The 21,651-nt window shown below is 38.2% G+C and overlaps 1 protein-coding gene across 2 annotated transcripts in view; it reads left to right on the top strand.

Annotated features, from left to right (window-relative positions):
* LOC306878678 (tensin-1-like) overlaps positions 1-20,394 on the top strand; it is a 130,819-nt gene extending 110,425 nt beyond the window's left edge. Inside the window, exons 14-33 of one of the 2 annotated variants that reach the window (XM_079431157.1) lie at positions 299-374; positions 552-681; positions 771-836; positions 965-1,081; positions 9,712-11,241; positions 12,750-12,937; positions 13,094-13,169; positions 13,377-13,460; positions 14,592-14,739; positions 14,875-15,506; positions 15,614-15,703; positions 15,890-16,018; positions 16,098-16,193; positions 16,352-16,429; positions 16,564-16,635; positions 16,719-16,748; positions 17,077-17,245; positions 18,037-18,105; positions 18,216-18,245; positions 18,336-20,394. In XM_079431157.1, the coding sequence (XP_079287283.1) occupies positions 299-374; positions 552-681; positions 771-836; positions 965-1,081; positions 9,712-11,241; positions 12,750-12,937; positions 13,094-13,169; positions 13,377-13,460; positions 14,592-14,739; positions 14,875-15,506; positions 15,614-15,703; positions 15,890-16,018; positions 16,098-16,193; positions 16,352-16,429; positions 16,564-16,635; positions 16,719-16,748; positions 17,077-17,245; positions 18,037-18,105; positions 18,216-18,245; positions 18,336-18,477 (3,952 nt within the window). In that variant the 3' untranslated portion in view covers positions 18,478-20,394. The remainder of the gene's footprint in view (positions 1-298; positions 375-551; positions 682-770; positions 837-964; positions 1,082-9,711; positions 11,242-12,749; positions 12,938-13,093; positions 13,170-13,376; positions 13,461-14,591; positions 14,740-14,874; positions 15,507-15,613; positions 15,704-15,889; positions 16,019-16,097; positions 16,194-16,351; positions 16,430-16,563; positions 16,636-16,718; positions 16,749-17,076; positions 17,246-18,036; positions 18,106-18,215; positions 18,246-18,335) is intronic. The other variant, XM_079431158.1, reaches the window with a different exon arrangement.
* Positions 20,395-21,651: the final 1,257 nt, after the last annotated feature.

The following is a 21,651-nucleotide window of genomic DNA, read 5'->3' as shown; positions in this document are numbered from 1 at the left end:
GGCCAAAAAGGATTCTTAAATCATTTTCTCATCTCACCTTTGCCTCAAACACTTCTCTCTCCATCTCTTTTTCTGTCTGTGCTTTTATGCCATTAATATCCTGTGTAACACCAGACATTCTACTGCTGCTAGTTAAATAGTTAAATTTTCATGTTCTTGTTCAGTAGATGATAATATTTTAATAAGCTAGTTATCCATTTAGGCATAGTCTGTATAATTCCGCATTGAGACAGCTTGAAGTATGCCTGTAATAACCCAATCCATAATTTTTCTTTCCCCTCCCCACTGTGTTTTACAGTAATGTTCAAGGCGACAGCCATACGAGCATCTGCATCACCATTGAGCCTGGCCTGTTATTAAAAGGAGATATACTGGTAGGAAGTACAATATTGACACAGTATAATGGTAACAATATTGACAGTACAATGGTAAAAATATTTACTCTGAAATTATAATAGATGAGCAAGAATTCATTAAATGTATTTTCCATATTGTCTTCTTACCCCATATCTTTTGTGTTCCGCCTTTTTTCCATATCCTCCATCCTGAAGCTGAAATGTTATCACAAGCGTTATCAAAACCCCAGTAGGGATGTGATCTTCAGAGTGCAGTTCCACACATGTGCATTACACAATTTAGCACTGGTCCTCACCAAAAATGACCTTGATGAGACCTTTAAAGGTTAGTGTGTTGTCTTTTGCTGATTTATGTTTATTTTTAATTATGGATAAGACAGCATGCAGACTAATCACAAACATGTGATTTAGCAGATGAGAGATTTCCGGAATATGGAAAGGTGGAGTTTATCTTTTCTTTTGGTCCAGAAAAAATCAAAGGTAAGCTTATATTACCAAAACTGTAAATTGTACATATATTTTCATGATCTAGAAGAGATATGATCTCGATAGAAGAGATATGCATGCTTCAAGTCCTCAACTCTGAAGTTAATATTTGTCCCTCTAAGGGTTGGATCATCTACAGAACGGACCTAGTGTCTCTGTTGACTACAACACCCAGGATCCCCTGATCCGCTGGGACTCTTATGAAAATTTCAACAGGAGATGTGAAGACATTAAAGATGGTAAGAAGCATTATTCTTGGTGTTTTCTTGCTGACATCTGTGTCAGCTGAATCTTGATGATTCAGATATTTGTTTTGTTGTTGTTGCAACTGACTTTGGGGCAGGAAGAAGCCCTGTATGTACACCATGTCTCATTTTGTTTGATGTGCTGGTGTGGTCATGAAATGTTTGTGTTTTTAGTGAAGGCACCTTTCTTTCGCAGTTGTTCTGCTAGTTTGCTGAATGGTATAAACAGCCAAGTAAACAAGGAGGACCAAATGGGATGTATGGATTCTCCTCTGACTTCTGATAATACTGTAGATCAAGAGATCCTCAAGCCTCTTGGGATGCTACTTGAAATATTGTCTGCTTCATAGATTATGATTGTTATTTAGGGTATTCAGCATATTAAATAAAGCAATCTCACTCTATGATGGAATTACTCACACTGCATGAATAGAGCTGTATACGGACCAGTAAACTCCTGTACACACCGCAGATTTTCAGACAAATCTGGGAGCATTACTGACCAGACACGGGTCCGTATACTACTAGATAAGTACCGATTCGGATGTATGTTACTGACGTATTCGTGCAACAGCCATTTGTTGCCATGGCAAGTAATCCCCTAAATGAAGGGGGCGTTCACACCTTCGTGGCACTGTGTGCCCTCCCCTTTTGGTCGTTCATGTTAAACTGGATTGGTTGATTTTAAACTAAACCCACCCCTAAACCAGACAGCTTTTGGGCCACTGAGTACACAGACTTTGCTCAAACATCATTTCATTGGTAAACTTGTCATTTATCCCACCCAAAACTTCTGCAGAAAAGTGACTTTATTGGTTACATTTAGAATATATCCCTCCCAAAAACCTTACAGGTGAATGATGTGATTGGTTGCAGACCATGTGGGCAGATTGATTGTTTGTCTTTATTAGGGGAACATAGTAAATACTGGTATTATCCAAAACATAAAAACAGTCAGAAAACAATTTCAGCAGAAAACAACATTTAAAAATAAAACATCTACTTTGAACGAAAGATCAGATTGTTTTGTTTTGTTGTTTTTTTGTTTGTGTGTTTGTTTTTTGCTTTTTGCTTTTTTTTCAGGTCATTAGGAGACTTTTCTTTGGCTTAATTTTTTTTAACCCATGTGGTCTGCCATAAAGAGCCCTTCCCATGCCTCCTGCCAATCAGAGTTTTAAATAGCATCTGGAGAAATAGAAGGCGTCAGTGGCCCTGCTGGCAGCCCTAGGGAGGGGTGGAAAACTGACACTCCTCTCTTCAGTGTCCTCTTCTGGGAGGAAGGGCTGGTGGGTAAGGCCAGGAGATGTGGGTACCCCAAAACACACACACACACACTTGTATGCACAATAGATACAGTGGCAATATGAAAGATCGGTGCGGTCTTGACATTGGAAGGACATTGAAAAATAGCACAGAGCCCTAAGGAGAGTCATAGTTTCAAAGTCCTATGAAAATTAATCAGTAATGGAGCTCATAATAAATAAATAATTGCAGTGCACTGTGTAGATAATATTCAGATATTTTGTAACTTGCTAGGGTCTGCAAAAGATGACAATGTGCAATAACCATGCAGCCACTGTGTCAGCAGTTTCGCTCAGGGATCTGGATACACTTTAGGGCCAAAAGTATGTGAACACCCCTTTAATTAACTGCTTTGGTTACTGCAGTATTTTTTTCTTTGGACACTTCTTAATGCATACAGATTCTGGAACTGTGTGCTTTCAGCTGTAGTGTATTTTCAAGGTCCATTTTCTGTTTCACCATTACAATACGCAAGGTAGTTGGGAATTCTGTGCCAAGTAATTTATTTTAATAAATTATAAAGATAAATAAATTCTACTTTTTTTTTATTAATGAATATTACTCTTACAACACATCAGCCCATCAAATACATTATTATGAAACAGAATAAAGCTTACCTGAGAATGGACAGTTAAGTGTGGTTCAATTTGTTGGCACACACCATTGGACCTTTGTGTGTATTCACAAAATCCTTATGGAGCGTACCATCAGGAAAATTCATGTCAACATACTAAAGGAAACAGAACCTGTCATAAATCCAAAGAAACATATTTTTGAATGACCAGTATCAATCTTAAGAAGAGCAGCCTCCAGAATTCAAGATGGAAAAAAAAATTAAGACTTCTAGAAACACAAACCATTTCTTCTCACCAATTTTAATGTATACCATAAAACAAAAAGTGGAGACGCATGATCATCTAATCCTGCCAATCACAGCACAAGGTACATATACCAGTAGAAGGCTGCTTACCTCACTCCAGTGATAATTTTTCCAGCATACCCTCCTCCACCTGATATCAGCCTTTATGTCCGTTTGTCCAGGGGGTTCTTAGAGCTTGTCAAGTTTGGCAAGCGAAATATGTTTAACTTTATCTCTCTAAAAGGTTATAAATGGCCATGTCATGTAACATGCCATTTGGATCTTTGGCAAAACCAAGTTAAAAAGCAAAACAAATTGGAATGTTAAACAGAACATACGATTGATTAGGTATGAACAGAAAAATTGAGACACAAAGCAGAGACAGATCTTTTCAAATGCAGACTCAGTGATCATAGTCCAGCCATAGAAAAGAGCAGATACAGACAAACATGGCTTTTGAAGGAAAGAAAGAGTCTGTGAGACTGCTGAGGTTAAGGGACACTTTCTACTTCATGGTTCAAATCTCAAACGTCTTTCTAGACATTTCCATTTGTGTGTTTCCAGTTACACAAGTGTGTGTGGTGTCTGTGTGTATGTATTTCTATGACAGAGGCATAGGGTGCTCTGGGACAGTATAGTCACCAGGGCTTGTTTACAGCTCAGGCTCCCATATTTGGCTGCTGCACAGCTTCATGGCATTTTTGGAATGACTGAGAGGGAAGTGTGTGGAACAGAGAGAGAGAGGTGACTAAGACACTTGGTCAGAGTGACTCACAAAAGAGAGCAACTCTGATTAATGAACTAGACATAATGATCTCACGTCAAAGATACAGAGACTGGCAAAGTCTCTGGTGAGCAGTGCTTTATACACTTGTTGGAATCAGAACTGAATTTGAATTTGATTTTCCATTGGGCTTGAAAGTAGGTAAGTGTTACAGTGGAAGTTGTCTCATTCAAAGTATTCTACTCATTCTTAATGCATGTAATGTATCTGTGTGTGTTTAATCACAAAGTGTGATTTTTATGTTCTTTTTCTGTGTATCTTTTTGGTGGATTTTGAGAGATAGTTTTGTCAGGTTTTCAGAAAAGGGTCAGTATTTGTAGATCTAGAAGTGAGTTCTGAACTAAACAGCACTGGCTAAAATTACCATGAATAATTTCTGAATCTCATATGAAAATGTTTACATTTTGGGCATTCAGAAAATTCAGCTCTGCAACTCTTTGTTGGATCTGTTCTTGAATCTGAGAATAAATTCTCTATAATCTAAAAATAGCTTCTACATGTGTTCCGTTTGTGATCAGTTCCTCTAGATTAAATATACAGTGATATTCCTACTAGCTTTTATCAAAACATAAAGACAATTATTTACAAAACTGTACTTTTTTACTGTACAGCACAGTACTTTTTAGTGGAAGATATTTTATATGTTTTTTGTGATCCAAAATTAATCACTGCATTCAATATATCACAAACAAATGTCAAAAGCAAACATTTGCAAACACCTTTGCCATAATATTAATTTCTGTAAGATGTTTGTGAGTTACATAGAGAATTGTGTGTTGTGTTTTGCAAAAAGTGTTTTATGAAATTGAAAACACTGAATTAATAAAATGCTAAGAATTAGTGTATGGTTTAGCAGATTTGGTGTGTGGTTCTGGTGTTTGAGTGTGACGTTTCAGAAATTGTGTGACAAGTAAAGATTTTATGTGTAAGCAGTTGAAAAAGACTGTAACAAATGTAAGTAAATGTAAAGGTTTGGCAATAACTTATCCATGCAATGTTAAATGCATGCTGTAAATGCTAATAACTCTGGGATGTTTTTCCAAGTACTTTTTTGGCCCCCAACTAGCCACTGTTTTGGGGCTGGGGCTTTAGCTCTGTATCTCAGTCTTCTTAAAAATCAGAGATTAAGTTAGCTGTCAGCACCCGTAAAATCTGTAAAGCCAGGGGTGGGCCAGAGACCCAGCAGAAAATATGACTGGCCCCTTTAGTGCCCCAATCCTGTATAAATTATTGGTAATAGGAAGCTAAATCAGAGATTATCTGGCTAAACGCTACAAAATTGGAACAAAATATCCAAAATATTCAGCTGACAATGACAATGTTGTCTCTCTTGACATTTGATCTGAATTTATTTAATCTTAAATCTTTTGATTACCAGATTTTATTTAAATTAAACGTGTTTACAACAAGTAAATAATTGCAAAGAATATGAGTAGTGTCTTGTGCCTGTGTGTGTGTGTGTGTGTGCGCGCGAGCGAGCGTTTTTGTGACAAATGAGGACATAAATTTGTATAATGACACTGGTATGACATAGGTATTACAAGGTGAATGTGACTTATGAGGACATTGCCCCATGTCCCCACTTTTCAAAGCACTTATAAATCATACAGAGATTTTTTGGGGGGGGAAGTAGAAATGTGAGGGCTAAGTTTAGGTGTAGGGTTGATGTAGGGCAATAGCACATAAAGTTTGTACAGCATAAAAACCATTACGCCTATGGGATGTCCCCACTTTTCACAAAAACAAACGTGTGTGTGTGTGTGTGTGTGTGTGCATGTTTATGTGGTTTATGAGGACACAAATTTGTATAATGGCATGGGTATGACAGAGGTATTACAATAGGAAGGTGGATTATGAGGACACTGCCTATGTCCCCGTAATTCAAAAGGTTTAAAAAACATACTAAATGGTGTTTTTTTGAAAATCTAAAAATGCACAAAGTTTCCTGTGAGGGCTAAGTTTAGGTGTAGGGTTGGTGTAGGGCAATAGCACACACAGTTTGTTCAGTATAAAAACCATTACGCCTATGGAGAGTCCCCATAAACCACAAAAACCAACATGTGTGTGTGTGTGTGTGTGTGTGTGTGTGTGTGTTGATAGGATGTTATGCTGAATGTGAATGAGCTGTGCAGTCTTACTGAGCAGCAGCTGGATCGCTATGTGACTTCATGTTGAATATAAACAGCCCACGCCCACCTCAACTGTTTTAACTCTTACAGTAACTTGTCTCTTAGGCTTTCTCATGTAGTTGCCATTTCTGTCAGCTTACCGTAGGCCTATTTAATTTCTGTAAATTGTCATAATATACTCACCCCCCCCATGTATGTATGTATGTCTATCTGTCTGTCTGTCTGTCTGTCTGTCTGTCTGTCTGTCTGTCTGTCTGTCAGTCAGTCTGTCTGTCTGTCTGTCAGTTAGCCATTCTATATTTCTGCCTAGCTGTCTACATGTCTGCTTCCCACCTCGTAATCTTTTTTCAACCTCTCCCTGCTGCCATATGTCTGTCTCCTCTCATATCCTCCTCATCTCCTTATTTATTAGTATGTCCTTATCTTTCACTCTCTAAATGTGGCGAGCATAACATGATTATGGTATGTTGAACTGCAATGGCCCTCGGCCTCTTCTCTCTCTTGACCAACACTTTGGCATTATTTACCATGGCTATTATACCAATACCATGGCTGTTGCTAGACAGACTTAGTAAAACTTGGCCATCATCATGGCAGGCAGGTTTGTGCATATTTTCTGAACCCCAACCAACAATCATTCATTAGTTACACAATACTACTTAGGTTTAAGTTGCATATCTTAACGTGTCCTTTTCCAGTTTATAGCACACGCTTCTTTACCAAGGCAGTGTGCCAATTACCAGGGCTGGGAGATGAGAATACACAACACATTGATGATTGAGCAATTGTGGAATCTTATAAATGTTATAGTTGTTGTCTCATTTGCCTTGGCTCAAACCTGCAGACTTCGCTCAATTAGCCCTTTAGAGCTTCACAATCAATGATTTCTAATTAATAAAAACTAAATATTAAAGTAAAATAATAAATACATTACATTGGAATTAAATATACAATTAATTATTGTAATGTGTAGTTGAAGAAAGAAGTAGTAGTGGGTATAATTGCAGCCCATTTTATTAATGAAAAGAAAAACTCAGGAGCATACTAAAACAAGACTCTAGGAGAAACAGAAAGAATTCATGAACAGAAATATTGACTACAGCATCACAGTATATAATATTTCACAGGAAAACATATGAACAGTTAAAACCGACAAATGGCAACTGAAACATAGTTTAGAATAAAATTATTAACCAATGGAAATAATAAATAACAGGAAGAGTGAAAATAGATACAAAGGAACATAACACAAATTAAGAATGCTTGAAAACTTCAACATAAGAGTTTTCATTTATGAGTTGGACCTACCTATGGGGTTTAATCAATTACCTAGAAAACAGCTGTGACTGGGTGTGTGAGATAGAGATGAGAATCATCGGCATAACTGATGAGATTTTGTATTTGTGGGAGATAAAAGACAGAGGGAACAAAACATGTAAAGAGAGAACAACAGAGGCCCTAAGATGGATCCCTAGGGAACACCACATATGATGGTCACATATGATGAGAAAAAATCGTTAATAGAAAATGTCTATTTATTCCAGCCAGAAAGTGAGAGACTGAAAACCTACCTACATCATTCCAGTCGTTAAGATGGATTTCAAAAGACTATAAATCAACATAGAACTGCCAGCTACAGCCTATACTGTATCAGCAAGACAGCAAAGGACATCAGTGATAACTGCTTGCATCACACTAGTCAATTTAAAACAGACTTTAAATATATTAAAATCTATACAATTTAATCATTGTCGTAACAGTTTTAACATTCGCTTGGTAACATTGAAAAATGTAATCAATCCATTTATTCAATAAACACATAATGGTTACATTTTATTTTACAGTACATGTACTTACATTGTACTTACAGTGTACTTACCCAAGTACTGGTAGTATAAGGTAACTACATGAGTAAAGGTTAGGTTGGTACCTAGTTAGGTACTAAGTTTTGTACCTAGGTACTAATATTACCCAGTTATTGTAGTTGCTATAATAAATACATAGTATATACACCCGGAGCAGGACTGTAAACTGTAAAGTGCTACCCATATAACTTATATAACACATGCTATAATTAGATAATATTTAGCATTATGTACATTTCTACCATGACAACTCTTTGAATAATTTTGCATGATAATGGATAGTATTAATAGTGACAGTATTAATATATTTGGTCTTGGCAGAATATATCTATTATGCATGCTGCTGCTATTGATTATGACTGTTGATTATTGCAGTTTCAGCAAAGTTTGCAGACTTGCTACTGCCAGTACATACAAAGACACACTACTGGGTGCATGTAAGACATACAGTACTACTGCTGCACAAATAGCATACATGAAATTATCCATAGCAGATCTATACTTGTGGAGCTAGGGAGGTTGAGGATTTTGCACTGCAAGACTTAGCCAAACTAATAAAATGTTGAGCTGCATTGCTGCAGATTGAACAGAGACCAATCTGCTTGTGCCATGCAGTGAATAATGTGATAACAGTAGATTGTGTTAAGTGCTTATTAGCCTGCACAATCTAGAGTTTCATAACAGAACTAGACATTCATTGTAATGACATGAGGATGAGCTCCCCATGAGTCTTGTCTCTCTCAAAGATTTTTCTTTGAAGATCTTTTGAAGATGTATTCATAAGACACACATTTCTCTTGCATTTAAAGACTGGATTGAGAAAAGTTATATACAAATTAAGATGGCTTAAAGAGGAAAACCACATTAATTTAAAAGAGAAAGAAAGAAAGAAAGAAAGAAAGAAAGAAAGAAAGAAAGAAAGAAAGAAAAAGAAAGAAAGAAAGAAAGAAAGAAAGAAAGAAAGAAAGAAAGAAAGAAAGAAAGAAAGAAAGAAAGAAAGAAAGAAAGAAAGAAAGAAAGAAAGAAAGAAGAAATCTAACACGGCTATAATAGAATATGACCCATATGCAAAAAGAAAAAGGGGAGCAAAATGTAATTTGTAGTTTTAAGTTCATTTGTTGGTTCAGCCAATGGAAAATTGATATGACTTGATTATGTCATTTTTTTGAGTGTACACACGAAACACACAAAACATCCAACCTCACTTCCATTAGTCAACTGGAAATTTCATCCACCTAGCCAAATGTTCACAGGAAGAGAATTAAAATATATATTTTACTTTATTTCTGTTAAAGCAGAAAGTTTCAAACTAGACAAAATCTGGAAGGACTTGGACAATGTGTGAGTGAATGAATTTTAGTGAGTGAAAACCAATACTTAAGACAGAAAAATACATAGACAGATTTTTTTTTTCAGTTTCTTTTTCATATACAGATTTTTAGTTAATAGCGGATTAAATTTGGCCTCTGTTATCAAAGCTATGGTATGACCTCAGATAAGGTACTGAACACAGAGGATGTGTCGTGGGTACCATTTTCAGAATATTGCAGAATAAAGAATGTATAGGTTCAATGGCATTTCATAAGGGTGAGCAAATTATAATAGAGAAAACTGTTTCTAATGAAGAAAACTGACAAAGTGATACTATAATGTTAATGAGACCATTTTTATAACCTCTTTTTCAGATGTTGCTCATTTCTTAGGTCCAGTAGATGGCAGCCTTTACGTCCAGGTTCAGAAGAAAGACTCTCTTGAGGGAATTGTGTCAGCCAGTGGTGCTTATTCAACTGACTGTGCTCCTCCTGTAGTTGAACACGCACTTCCTCTTCCGGTTGCCAACTATCCACTACCAGCTGCAGACCACGCCCTTTCTGTCAGCAGTGACTCAGGAAACTCTACTGCTTCTGTTAAGACAGACCGAACAGATGATGCTCAACAGTGTTTGTCATCCTCAGGGCCTGTGAGCCAAGCTCCCCCTGAGACTGCAGTTAGCCCTTGTGAGAACCGAGAGTTGGAACAGCTTCTGAGTGGGTCAGAGGGACCACCACTTCTCCCTCATCAGAATTTCCTCTCTTTTGCCAACACAAGCCCAGGGGTTGGAGTGCGGCACCTTGTGCCTGCCCAGGTGCACGTTAACGGACAAGCTAGTGCCGAGCGTGAAACTGACATCATTGACGACGAGCTGCCAGAAAGCCAGGTAGGAGATAACAGTGCAGGCAGTCTTGGGACACTCTCCTCCTTTGAGGGTCAAGATACACCAGCTGACAGCAAACCAATCACTGAGTCCACTATAGTGGAAGTAGACAGACAACGTGAGAATTTCCTAGAGCGGAGGCCTAAAAAGGAGATGCCTGTGCACCAGCTTCGAGGGTCATCATCAGCACATGGACTGATAGAGTACAGTGGGCAGAACGAAGGAATGTATCGTTCGCAGTCATATGGTGGTCTGATGCTGGATGGAGGACCTCGGTACTTGCCACAAGCTCCTGAACGTAACACCAGCAGCCGAGAGGCAGTGCAGCGAGGGCTCAGTGCTTGGCATCAGTATGGTCTTGTGGATGACCCCTTCTTTGGCTCGAATGGTGCCCTGCCACGCTTCCCAACTCGTGGAGGTGATTCACAGCAGGATGTAGAACAGTCTATAGATGCCCTAAACATGCTCATGCTTGACTTGGAGCCTTCACATACACCATTTCACAAATCTCAGAGTGCTCCTCCAGGAGAGAACATCTCAGCTTTCCATCCACCATTTGCCCAGACACTAGCCAGACCTTCTTACCAGGCTGACCAGGCCATCTATAGTGTCACTGGTGGCCCACCTCTCTCTTCCTCTGCCAGTTTTGGCCAGTCCTCACAAAGATCATCACCTGCTTACCCCATGACTCCACTATCTGAGCACCATCAGAGGGGTTACCAGTCCCCTCAGGCCCTTTCACCTATGTATCAGCAAGATCCCTACAGTATCCGTGGAGGTTCAGTTACAACACCATCCCCAACTTTACCCCTCCCATCTCCAATCAAGCCCCAGTATGTCTACCCAGGAAGTAACGAGGTGTCTTACTCTCCAGATCTTCAGGGCACTTTCCCAGGCCTTCAGAAAAGCTACAGCACATCGTCATCCCCACTGCCCCCTGTTACCATTGCAAAAGAACCTGAGCCAAAGTCTGAGGATGAGATGCTAAACCTTGAGGGACTTGTGGCCCACCGTGTAGCAGGTGAGGAAGAAGGAAAGAGTACATGGCTTTTGCTGCATACATCAGATGACTGAAACTTGAAAAAAGTGTCCACTAAAGTCTATAAATAATCTATAGTTTATGTGATGCATTTTTTGGTTTTGCCTCTGTAACTATAAAAAATTAACAAAGTTCGCTGAAGCTGGCATGCATTTATTATGGTTCATTATTAAAGTTTGTAAGTGACAACTTTATGGATAATCAGGATATGACTCTACCCAGCCTCATTTTGACATCATTAGAGCATGCAGTTTAGTTTAGCCTGCTCCTGGCTTCATAGTCTCTTACAGAGTGTGGCGGCATCTAATGTGAAGCCATATTTGACAAAGAAAGACAATACACCAAGCCCTGGTAACTTAACGGAGCCATAGTAATGTCAACAAGTTCGCTCATCTCTTTATTTAGTCCTGTAGGAGATAGACCAAACATGAACATTGGAAAAAATTCCCTGCAAGTATGTTCCACTGCATAGATAAACAATGAAGACATGTTCTAATATTGAACTATAAAGTTGACCTACACACTAAAGATTGATGAAAGAAGATTATAGAGGCGTCATCATTTCTCGTGTAGATATTCTTGGCAGACACTGACACTGTTTATGTCAACACTGTCCTCTGTGTAGGAGTGAATAGCTGCATAGATGAAAGTCACCAGTGGCCAGAATAGACCTTACAACTCTGTGCTACAGCTACCATTCAATCTCTGGCTTGAACAGCAGACTATTGATATTGCAGGAAAATACATAGGAGCACCACCCTTTGGCAGTGAATGGAATTGCTGGAACAGGATTTCTGTCAAACATATTCTAATGATACTGTTGTGTCTCTAGTGTTTCTTAGTACCACTAGTAGACCACTGTATCATTTTTGTTACTTGATTATTTACTCACATATGGAAAGCCACATACAATTACACAAACATATTCTAGAAAACAGTACAATTTGTAATGTAGCACTGTATTTTAAAGAAATACATTGAAACTCAGAAATTAAGATTCAGATTCACCCTTTCTTCATTCTTCTTGTTTTTCCCCCCTTCTGTCTGTCTCGGCTGTGGTATTTGGATCACCCCTCACACCACTGATTTCCAACCTGCACCTTCATACTCCTCCTGTTCTTCTGCTTCAACCCACTCCATCATTCCTCCACCCAGAGTACAACGCCCGCATCCGGGGCATCTCCAATAGCATGTCCTTCCGGTCTGAACATCATCGTTCCTATTCCTTCTCTGGTTTGTCCCCCTCACGATCCTCCATTTCGTCCTCTGTCCTCCACTCCCTTCTGTTCTCTTTCTACATCACTGTCATCTTATTTTGCATTCTGCCTGGTTCTTTTTTTTTATCTGGAATAATGATAAGATCAATAGCTGAATGTATGCAGGAAAATATAATAAACTATATAATATTGCCAAAACATTAAAGTTGCACCCTTCTCACACATGATCTACATTTACTTGAAGAACTTAGAACACTTTTCCATGTTCTTTAGGATCACATTCACGTACAGTAACCCCAGATGAAGCCATGCCAACTATGCGCCGAAGAACCACAAGTGAAAGCCAGTACCTCAGCAGCCAAAATGACAGTGCAGCCCACAGAGTGTGCTCTCCAATGAAACCTGTATCTCCAGACTTTGCCTACACAATTGCAATGAATCCAGGTGGACAACCTAAGGAGGTATATAATAATGGATGAATTGTGGAGATATATGTTTCACTTTATAATTTCATTTAACATTGTAATGTTTTAAGTAAGTTATTGTATAGTGTTTTTACTTCTCTTATTTGTACATTGTACTTTAATATTTTGTCATCCTGTATGTTTTTCTTTCAGAAAACAGTGCATAGCTACAGGGAGGCCTTTGAGGAGATGGAAACAGCTCCTTTTAGTCCTACCCGCAGTAGTGGTGGTATATATCGTATATATCTTTCTTATATCGTCCACAATCTTACTACAGACGAAGCTAGTGAATAAGACGTATATCTCTTATAGACTTATATTGACTTATATTTTCCATTTTTAGTACTTTTGTAGTTAATTTCTATGTGTGACTAGGGTTTTTCTTGTGGCTTCTGAGCTCTTAAAACTAATAATGAAAGTATTTTTGTTTAAATAGGCCATTCTGGTCAGGCCGTTCTTTCTGCCACTGGAATGAAGGCACAGAACCCTACAGAAGCGCTAGTACAACAAAGCAGTTCAGGTGAGTACATGTATGGTGCACTGTTCACTTATGTATATTTTCCATTTTTGTTATCATTTAATAAATAGATTGCATGGTTTATTTACGATTACATGGCCAATAGTGTTCAGAAATATCCCCTGCCCCACCCCTTTCATCTATCAGTGCTAGTTTCTGTCACTGTCCTCCTGCTGTGCATTCCCACCACATTCACACTGTTATTATTCTCTTCCCCTTTTAAAAAACTGTCATTGCTCCTCTTTCTCTTTTTATGCCTGCTGCTGTCAGATTCTGATTCTAGTGATGATATGGAAGGTAAGAGTATTTTTCAAATGACAGTGGAAACCCTTACACTGACATGCGTATTATCTCAAAGAATGCTATACTCTCCTTCCTTCACACATTCACTCCTGTTAACGCCTGAAAACCCTCTTGTTTATGTGAGTTTTATTGAAATTGTATTTCAGTATTATAGTGTCAACAATATTTTGCCAGAAGGCTCTGCTCTGTGACGCAAGAAGTTTTTTCCTATTTTAATCCAATGATAAATCAGGGTGACTAAACCTTCTTCTGAAGATTTACGTTCCTGCAGAGCTCATGGTGCATTCAAGTCATGTCGGATAGATTGTATTTACAACTTGAATGCATATGAATGCCACCACAAAGTGGTAATTATGAGTGGGAAACTCAATGTGTTGAGGTTGTGTCAAATGCAGCATCTGTATTGACGGTAAATTTGTTGAAATTAATGAAAAATTGAGGTTAAACTCTGCAGGATGTTAGATCTCCAGGAGGAGGGTTGGATAGCCCTTAGGTAGAACAGTTTTAGGACAGCACTTCAGAAAAAAACATAATCCTAATAATCAGCTCCTTCTGACATTGGTATTCTTGGCCTTAAGTCATGACCCTGCTCATTTATACATTTAGTACGTCATGTGGAATGAAATGATACCCATCTTTCTGAGGTCAACCATATTGCCTGCCCTCCATTTTAAATGTTGTTGAAAACATACAAGTTTTTTTTTTTAACTCATCCTAGATCTTTCATCACATCATACCCAAATTTGTGTCATATAATGTTGAAGCAGTGGTGGTCAAGAGTCATTTACAGCTTTTTTTGTATTTTTATTTATTAATTTATTTGTCTTGTAGAGCAACATGGTTTTGTGGCAACAGGAGTCAGAGGAGGGGGATTGATTTCTCCTTTGCAGCATCAATCTTTTCCTGCTTTTGAAAGACCAGTTCCTCCTGCCCACACTTTCAGCCCACCTCAACCAGTCAACAATGCTAGTTCTGATAGGTAACTGTTATCTGACCACTGTCCCTTTTTTCAAATTCAAAATATATTTATGTGTCCTCATTTGTTTGGGTGAAATGCATCTGATTAATTTTATATACTCATGCTTTCTCCATTTTATGTTGTGCTCCCTAAAAGTTTTGGAAGGCAGCCTGTCTTTGCATCATTTCCATCTGAGCCTGTCTGGGCTCCTCTCTTCCCAGACACCTTTACTTACCTTAACCCTGAGGAGGCCACTGTTAACATCGTGGGTGTTCATCACGTTCCAGGAAGCCCCAACACACTACACCGTACAGTTGCCACCAATACACCTCCAAGCCCTGCCCTTCAGCGTAGGCTTGGTGGTCCAAGTAGCCCTGCTTTGGGACGACGTCTACCAACAGCCAATGGCGGCAGTGAACCTACCACTCCCAACAGCCCTCTTTTGGGTCGCAGCGGCAAGTTCATCCCGCCAAGCCCTGTGCTAGACCGCCACCACTCACCTGCCCCAGTTGCCTCTAGTCCAGATCACAAAGCCCCACCTAGGGTTCAGGCCACCCCAAATGAGAGACATGGAGCAGAGTCCAGGCAAAGCACCACTTCTTTGGTTCAGCCTGGACCTGCTACCCCTTCATTTCCCCTAGAGCAATCCTGTAGCCCCTCATTGTTCTTGCCCCTGGACGTAACAGCAGGATCCATTGCAGAGAATTCTAAAAGTGTACCAACAGACAGCATTGAAAGTAGGAAAGCTACCACTCCTACACAAGGACCTGCGATCGCCTCAATATATGGTAACATAAGAACTGCAGATAGAAATCTTGAAAATAAAATTACTGAATGAAACAGATGTGTGTACTCATTTGATCTACTATTCAGCAAACCATTTGTTCTTTTTCAGCAGATGAACCTCCAGATATTCGAATCAATATCAAATTTGTTCAAGATACATCCAAATTTTGGTACAAACCAGAAATCTCCAGGGAACAAGGTAAGAGATTTAATGCCAGTTTTCACACTCGGTTTTCTCTAAATCTGTGTAGAGTGGAGCCAAACCCATCTATCATAGGGAAGGCCGTATTGAGACACTATTTTGAACATTAATGTAGTTGCAGTGTTTTGCCTCAGTAGGGAAGTATCGATGACTAGTGATGCATTTACTCTTTTATTGTTCCAGCCATTTGTATTCTTAAAGATCGTGAACCAGGAGCATTTGTCATTCGCGATAGTAACTCTTTCAGAGGAGCATATGGCTTGGCCATGAAAGTAGCCTCTCCCCCTCCAACGGTGCAGCAGAACAAGAAAGGTAATATAATCACATGCATTGTGCTAATCATCACTGAACAGAACTTCATCCTCGTTTATCTTTTATTCTTACTTTGAAGTTGGAGACATCACAAATGAGTTGGTACGACACTTCTTGATTGAAACCAGTGCCAAGGGCGTGAGACTTAAGGGTTGCCCAAACGAGCCCTACTTTGGTAAAAACAAATTTCCAGTGGTGATGCTTTTATGATATTCTGTCTGCTGTGTATTGTACTGACTTAAATTGGTACCCTTTGAATAGTAGTCTGCAGTCTTCCACACATTAGCTTGTGTGTGTGCTATAACTTGTCTTTTGTGCATGTATGTATTTAAGGGTGTCTGTCGGCTCTCGTATATCAACATGCCATCACACCTCTGGCTCTTCCATGCAAGCTTATGATCCCTACAAGAGGTGAGAATGCTATTATCACCCAATCCCTGTAGCCCCTGTAATTGACCTCTTCTCAATAGGTGGCATTTTTGTTTGTATTCCCTAATCACTGACTGACCTGTACTTGTCTTCATGTGTGACCTTTTTGTGAACAGATCCAAATGAAGAGGCCTTGGAGCTAGCCACACCAACAAGTTCAACCATGGATTTATTAAAGCAGGGAGCAGGTGAGTGTTTCTTTCACTTCCCTCATTGCTCTTTGTAAATCTTATTTGTCTCCTAATTTCTTGTAAATTTTCTACCACTTCAGGACCTCCTAAACCTACTGAAGATTTTTTTGGTAAATATGGCACATTATCTCCTAGCCAGCATTTAATAATAATAATAATAATTCATTACATTTATATAGCGCTTTTCTGCTTTTTCTAAGCACTCAAAGCGCTCTACATTGTGAGGGGTGGTGTCTCCTCGTCTACCACCATTGATTTTCCGGCATTTGTTTGCATGCTGATTTTATAGTAACTACTGGCTATGAAAATCAACTGCTCACCATGTGCAAATAATAGCTATGATGTCCTTTTTTCATGTCATTCCTTTTATATGGGACTGTTTTATTGTTGTTTGAGATGTAACCTCCATTTAAAACTTATTTTATCTCTTTCTCCCAGCTTGTAATGTTTTGTACATAAATTCCGTGGATATGGAATCTCTGACTGGTCCTCAGGCTGTGGCCAAAGCCATCACTGAAACGCTTGCTGCCAGATCCTCTCCTACAGCAACCACTGTCCACTTCAAAGTGTCCACACAGGGCCTCACACTCACTGACAATCAGAGGAAGTGAGTGGATTTAATATGATTCATTTTTAAATATTACATAGACAACTGTTAAAGGGACAGTTCACCCAAAATTGAAAATTACCCAATGATTTATTCATCCTCAGGCCATCCTGGGTTTATATGACTTTCTTCTTTTAGACAAATACAGTCGGGTTACTGTATATTAAAAAATGTCCTGGCTCTTCCAAGTTTTATAATGGCAGTGAATGGGGTTTAAGATTTTGAAGCCCAAAAAACTGCATCCATACGTCATAAAAAGTGCTACACATGGCTCTGGGAGGTTAATAAAGGCCTTCTGAAGTGAATCGATGCATTTGTGTAAGAAAAATATCCTTATTTAGAACTGTAATCTCTAGCTTCCGCTAACTGTATAATGCACATTCATGAGAGAGTGGCGTTCTGGTGGAAGAGGAAGAGCCAGGACATCTCCGATTATATTCATCTAAAAGAAGAAAGTCATATACACCTATGGCTTGAGAGTGTGTAAATCATGAAGTAATTTTCATTTTTGGGTGTACTGCCCCTTTAGGTCAGGGGTCACCAAACTTGATCCTGGAGGGTCTGTGTCCTGCAGAGTTTAGCTCCAACTTGCCTCAACAAACCTCATTGGAAGTTTCAAGTATACCTAGTAAGACATTGATTAGCTGCTTCAGGTGTGTTTGATTACGGTTGGCGTTAAACTCTGCAGGACACCGGCCCTCCAGGAACATGTCTGGTGACCTCTGCTTTAACTGCTGTCTTGAATCAAGCTTGTGTGATCTTGGAATAACCAAACTTCATTTTCCTTGTAGGATTTTTTTCCGTCGTCATTACCCAATCAACATGATCACTTACTGCAATTTGGACCCACAAGACAGAAAGTAAGTATTTTGTTTAGGTATTTTACTTTACTCATCTGCATGATATTCCTTTCAGAAATATAGTTTTACATTAAATTCAATAAGAGCTTCATATCCCATTGTTTTCACAGGTGGAATAAAGCAGAGGGTGGTGTAGCAAAGTGAGTATACCACATTAAATCAATGACAATACTTTTGTTAAATACTCATAAAAAAATGAGTATTTAACTTTACTCTGGTTTATAATGCAGATTATTTGGGTTTGTGGCTCGAAAACAAGGAAGCACGACTGACAATGTGACTCATCTGTTTGCTGAGCTGGAACCAGACCAGCCTGCTTCAACCATTGTCCATTTTGTCTCCAAAGTCATGCTGAACACCCAGAAACCTTGAGTGATCATCTAGCAGCCAACTTGGTTTCTCCATGAATCTGAATTTTCTCACCAAAGAGGATTTGGTTATACTTATCTCATTTTCCCAGAGTGGATTATTCTTTTTACATACATTATTACTTTCTTTTTGTTGAATAACTCTGGTGGTTGGGCTCTTACTCTTTCTTCTTTGTGAAGATTTGAAAATGATGCTGGTTTTTTGAGTGAAGATCATGCTGACAAAAGCAGATTAAGAATATGTCAGGGTTAAAGTACTGTAGTAAGTGTAAATGACAGGGATATAGGTCATCCCTTTGGCCTTCTTTATCAGGAGGCAGGGCTTTATAATAAAAAATACAAATAATATTTAGAGAAAATGCCAGTATTGTGATTGCATAACCAAAGGTAGAGTTCAGAAAAGAAAAAAAAGTCTGACAATTATTTTCTTTTTATTTTGTAAAAAAGAAAAAAGATAAAATCAGACAAGTCAAAAACTCCAAATTCTTCTATCTGTGTCCTCCTGTGAAAAGTATGAAGAAGCCATTTTGCATGTTTGCTTGCAAGAATCACAAGAGTAAGTCATTTTCTCTGAATTCAGAGGACATTAGTTTGCTCTGCTGTTACTCAGAAAAGCATTTTGCAGAACTTAGCTTTTCACTTTAAATAACAGATCAAATCTGTTGAAATAAACGAAATAAAAAAAAATGTGGTCCAAAAATGGCAGAAAATCACCTTGCCAAATTGATCACCACATAAAGACTTGCTACACTTGCCTGCGGACATGGAAATAGCAACTACACTGCTGTCACTGGAAACTTTATGCTGAGATTCTATATCCATATGGATAGTAAAGAACACGGGCTCTACCCACAAATGTCCTGGCTGTGGTAGTAGATGTTTAGCTTTTTCTGAACTGTGCTCAACATCCCATTCACAGCTTTGCCCCAGTCAGTGACAATTATAAGACAACATTTTGTTGCATACTGTTTGAGTGCATGGGTAGATCCATTTTGTACTTGTCTTTAAAATGTATTATGACAAACCATGACATTTAATGAATATTTATTTTTGTTGCAGTATTACTCATGGGTAACTAATATTTAAAAATAGTGTATAGTCTACTGAAAAAAAAAACTTAACTTAAAAGTTAAAAAGAAATTATTTTAGCTAAAATATCAAAATCAGGTTTGAGAAGCTCTTGATGTAAAATGTATGTTACAGTTTTTGTCTTTATTTGAATGTGTGTTCACTGTGTCACTGTGTTAGGTGATTTAGAATGAAAAGGCATGAATGTGAAAGAAACTGAAAAAAATAATATTTTAGATGAAAAAAACACCAATTAATATATGTATAAACATTTGCCATGAGTGCTGCCATTATGTGTGTGATTAAAATAGCTCCTGGATTGATATGGATTGTTATTGGTCAAAGAGAGGTCATTTATTTGCTGTTTTCTGTGGAAATGTAAAAGAAGCAATGTAACAATATGTTTGCCAAGAGTATAGAATTTTGTGTAATGCACGTTCCATCCTGTCATTAGGTTGTTAAAGTAGTTTCATTCTCTGTTTAACATCAAGTGCTTTATAATCATAAATGGGGCAAAAGAGATTGAATATTTAGAAAATAATAATCTAAACTTACTGACAGGATGAAAAGTGTCTTATTATTGATTTCTCTATAACAAGAGGCAATGGTGGTACACTTGAACTCTGAGTTAAGCCATTAGTAGAAAGTCAAAGCAGTTCACCTAAAATGTGTTAGTGCAATATTTACTGTCAGGTTTTACTGTTTTTCGAATGTAAGTTCTGGAGCTGCAACGCGTTCCGCTGTTTTAAGGAGAGCGATCATGGATGAAATGAGAGAAACTGTGGGGTTTACAGTCAATTTTGTCTATTTTCAAATGGTCAAAAAGGAGCACTTGACACACCATGTGCAGTTGAAAATAAAAAATAAAAAAATCATAAAGTGAAGCATTTGGTAAATGGTGATCATCTTGAAATACATTGAAAGATATGTCCAGTATCTTGTGTTTAAGATCAAGGTCAAGATCAACTTTATTATCCCCGAAGGGCAATTTGTTTCACAGCCAGCGATAAACCATATGCGAACAACAAACAAGCACCACAACACAGAGAAAAAAACAACGACTTCCATTAATAATATACATAAAATTATTTGTAATTTTAAAAAACCGATGGCAACTGGTATAAAATAATTTTTAAATCTATTGGTCCTGCATAAAGGTAAATAGTATCTGCGAATAGAAGGAAACAACTTAAAAACATTCTGCAAGGGATGGCATGGGATCATTCACAACTAACTCAGCCTTCTTCAAGGTCCTGGCCTTACACAAGTCGTTCAAATCATTTGTTGTCATTCTGTGTTATTACAGTGATTATAATCGGTTTGTGGTGCTGTATGAGTTTCTCAGCAGATGGCAGTGTTTCCCATAAAGGACCACATTAAGCAACGAACATCAAAACACGGCATTAGATTCAGCAAAGGAGAAAATATTTTAGTTCCACAGTGATCAATACAGCCTTAAACAACACAATCGTTGCAGCCACCCTCTAATTTAGAATGAATTGTTATACCACAGACTAATTCAACAGTAGGTGACTTAATCAGAGCTTAAACAATGACTTCCCTCCATCATGATGCTGAGTGCAAGGACAGCTATGAGAGTCAGATATGAGTGTGTAGATTCAAGTCAGATGAACAGATTTGTAAATAGCTCAAACTAAATGCCAAAAATATGATATTTTGTGTTTGTTTGTTTTTGTTTTTTTCTTTATTATTTGCTGCTTACAGGCACAAAAAGACAGCTCTCTGCCAGATACATGGGGAAAAATCTGAATTGGTTGACGTCTAAATTCAGGCACTGATCTCTAAGGCCTGTATCTGTACTCAATGAAAACTTTCCATGAAAAACATAATTTAGATATCTGAAAATAATGGATGCAACATGACCTAGTAGAGTGACCAATACAGTTTCTAATTCAGTAAAAAATAATCAAATAAGTTGAGAGAAGGATTACTGATGACAAAGTTCTCCATGCTTCTCCATTCTCTTGCTTGGGTCATTTCTATTCCAATCCTGTGCACAAATAAATGTCCATACAGATATAGTTTTCTGAGTCTGGTGTGGAAGATCTTCACTGGCCAACCTGAACTCCATTCATCTTCAGGATCAACT

This window comes from Barbus barbus (assembly GCF_936440315.1).
Source record: "Barbus barbus genome assembly, chromosome: 13".
NCBI classification, from domain to species: domain Eukaryota; kingdom Metazoa; phylum Chordata; class Actinopteri; order Cypriniformes; family Cyprinidae; genus Barbus; species Barbus barbus.
Note: the sequence above shows the minus strand (reverse complement) of the source record. Positions and strands in the feature narration are given on the sequence as shown.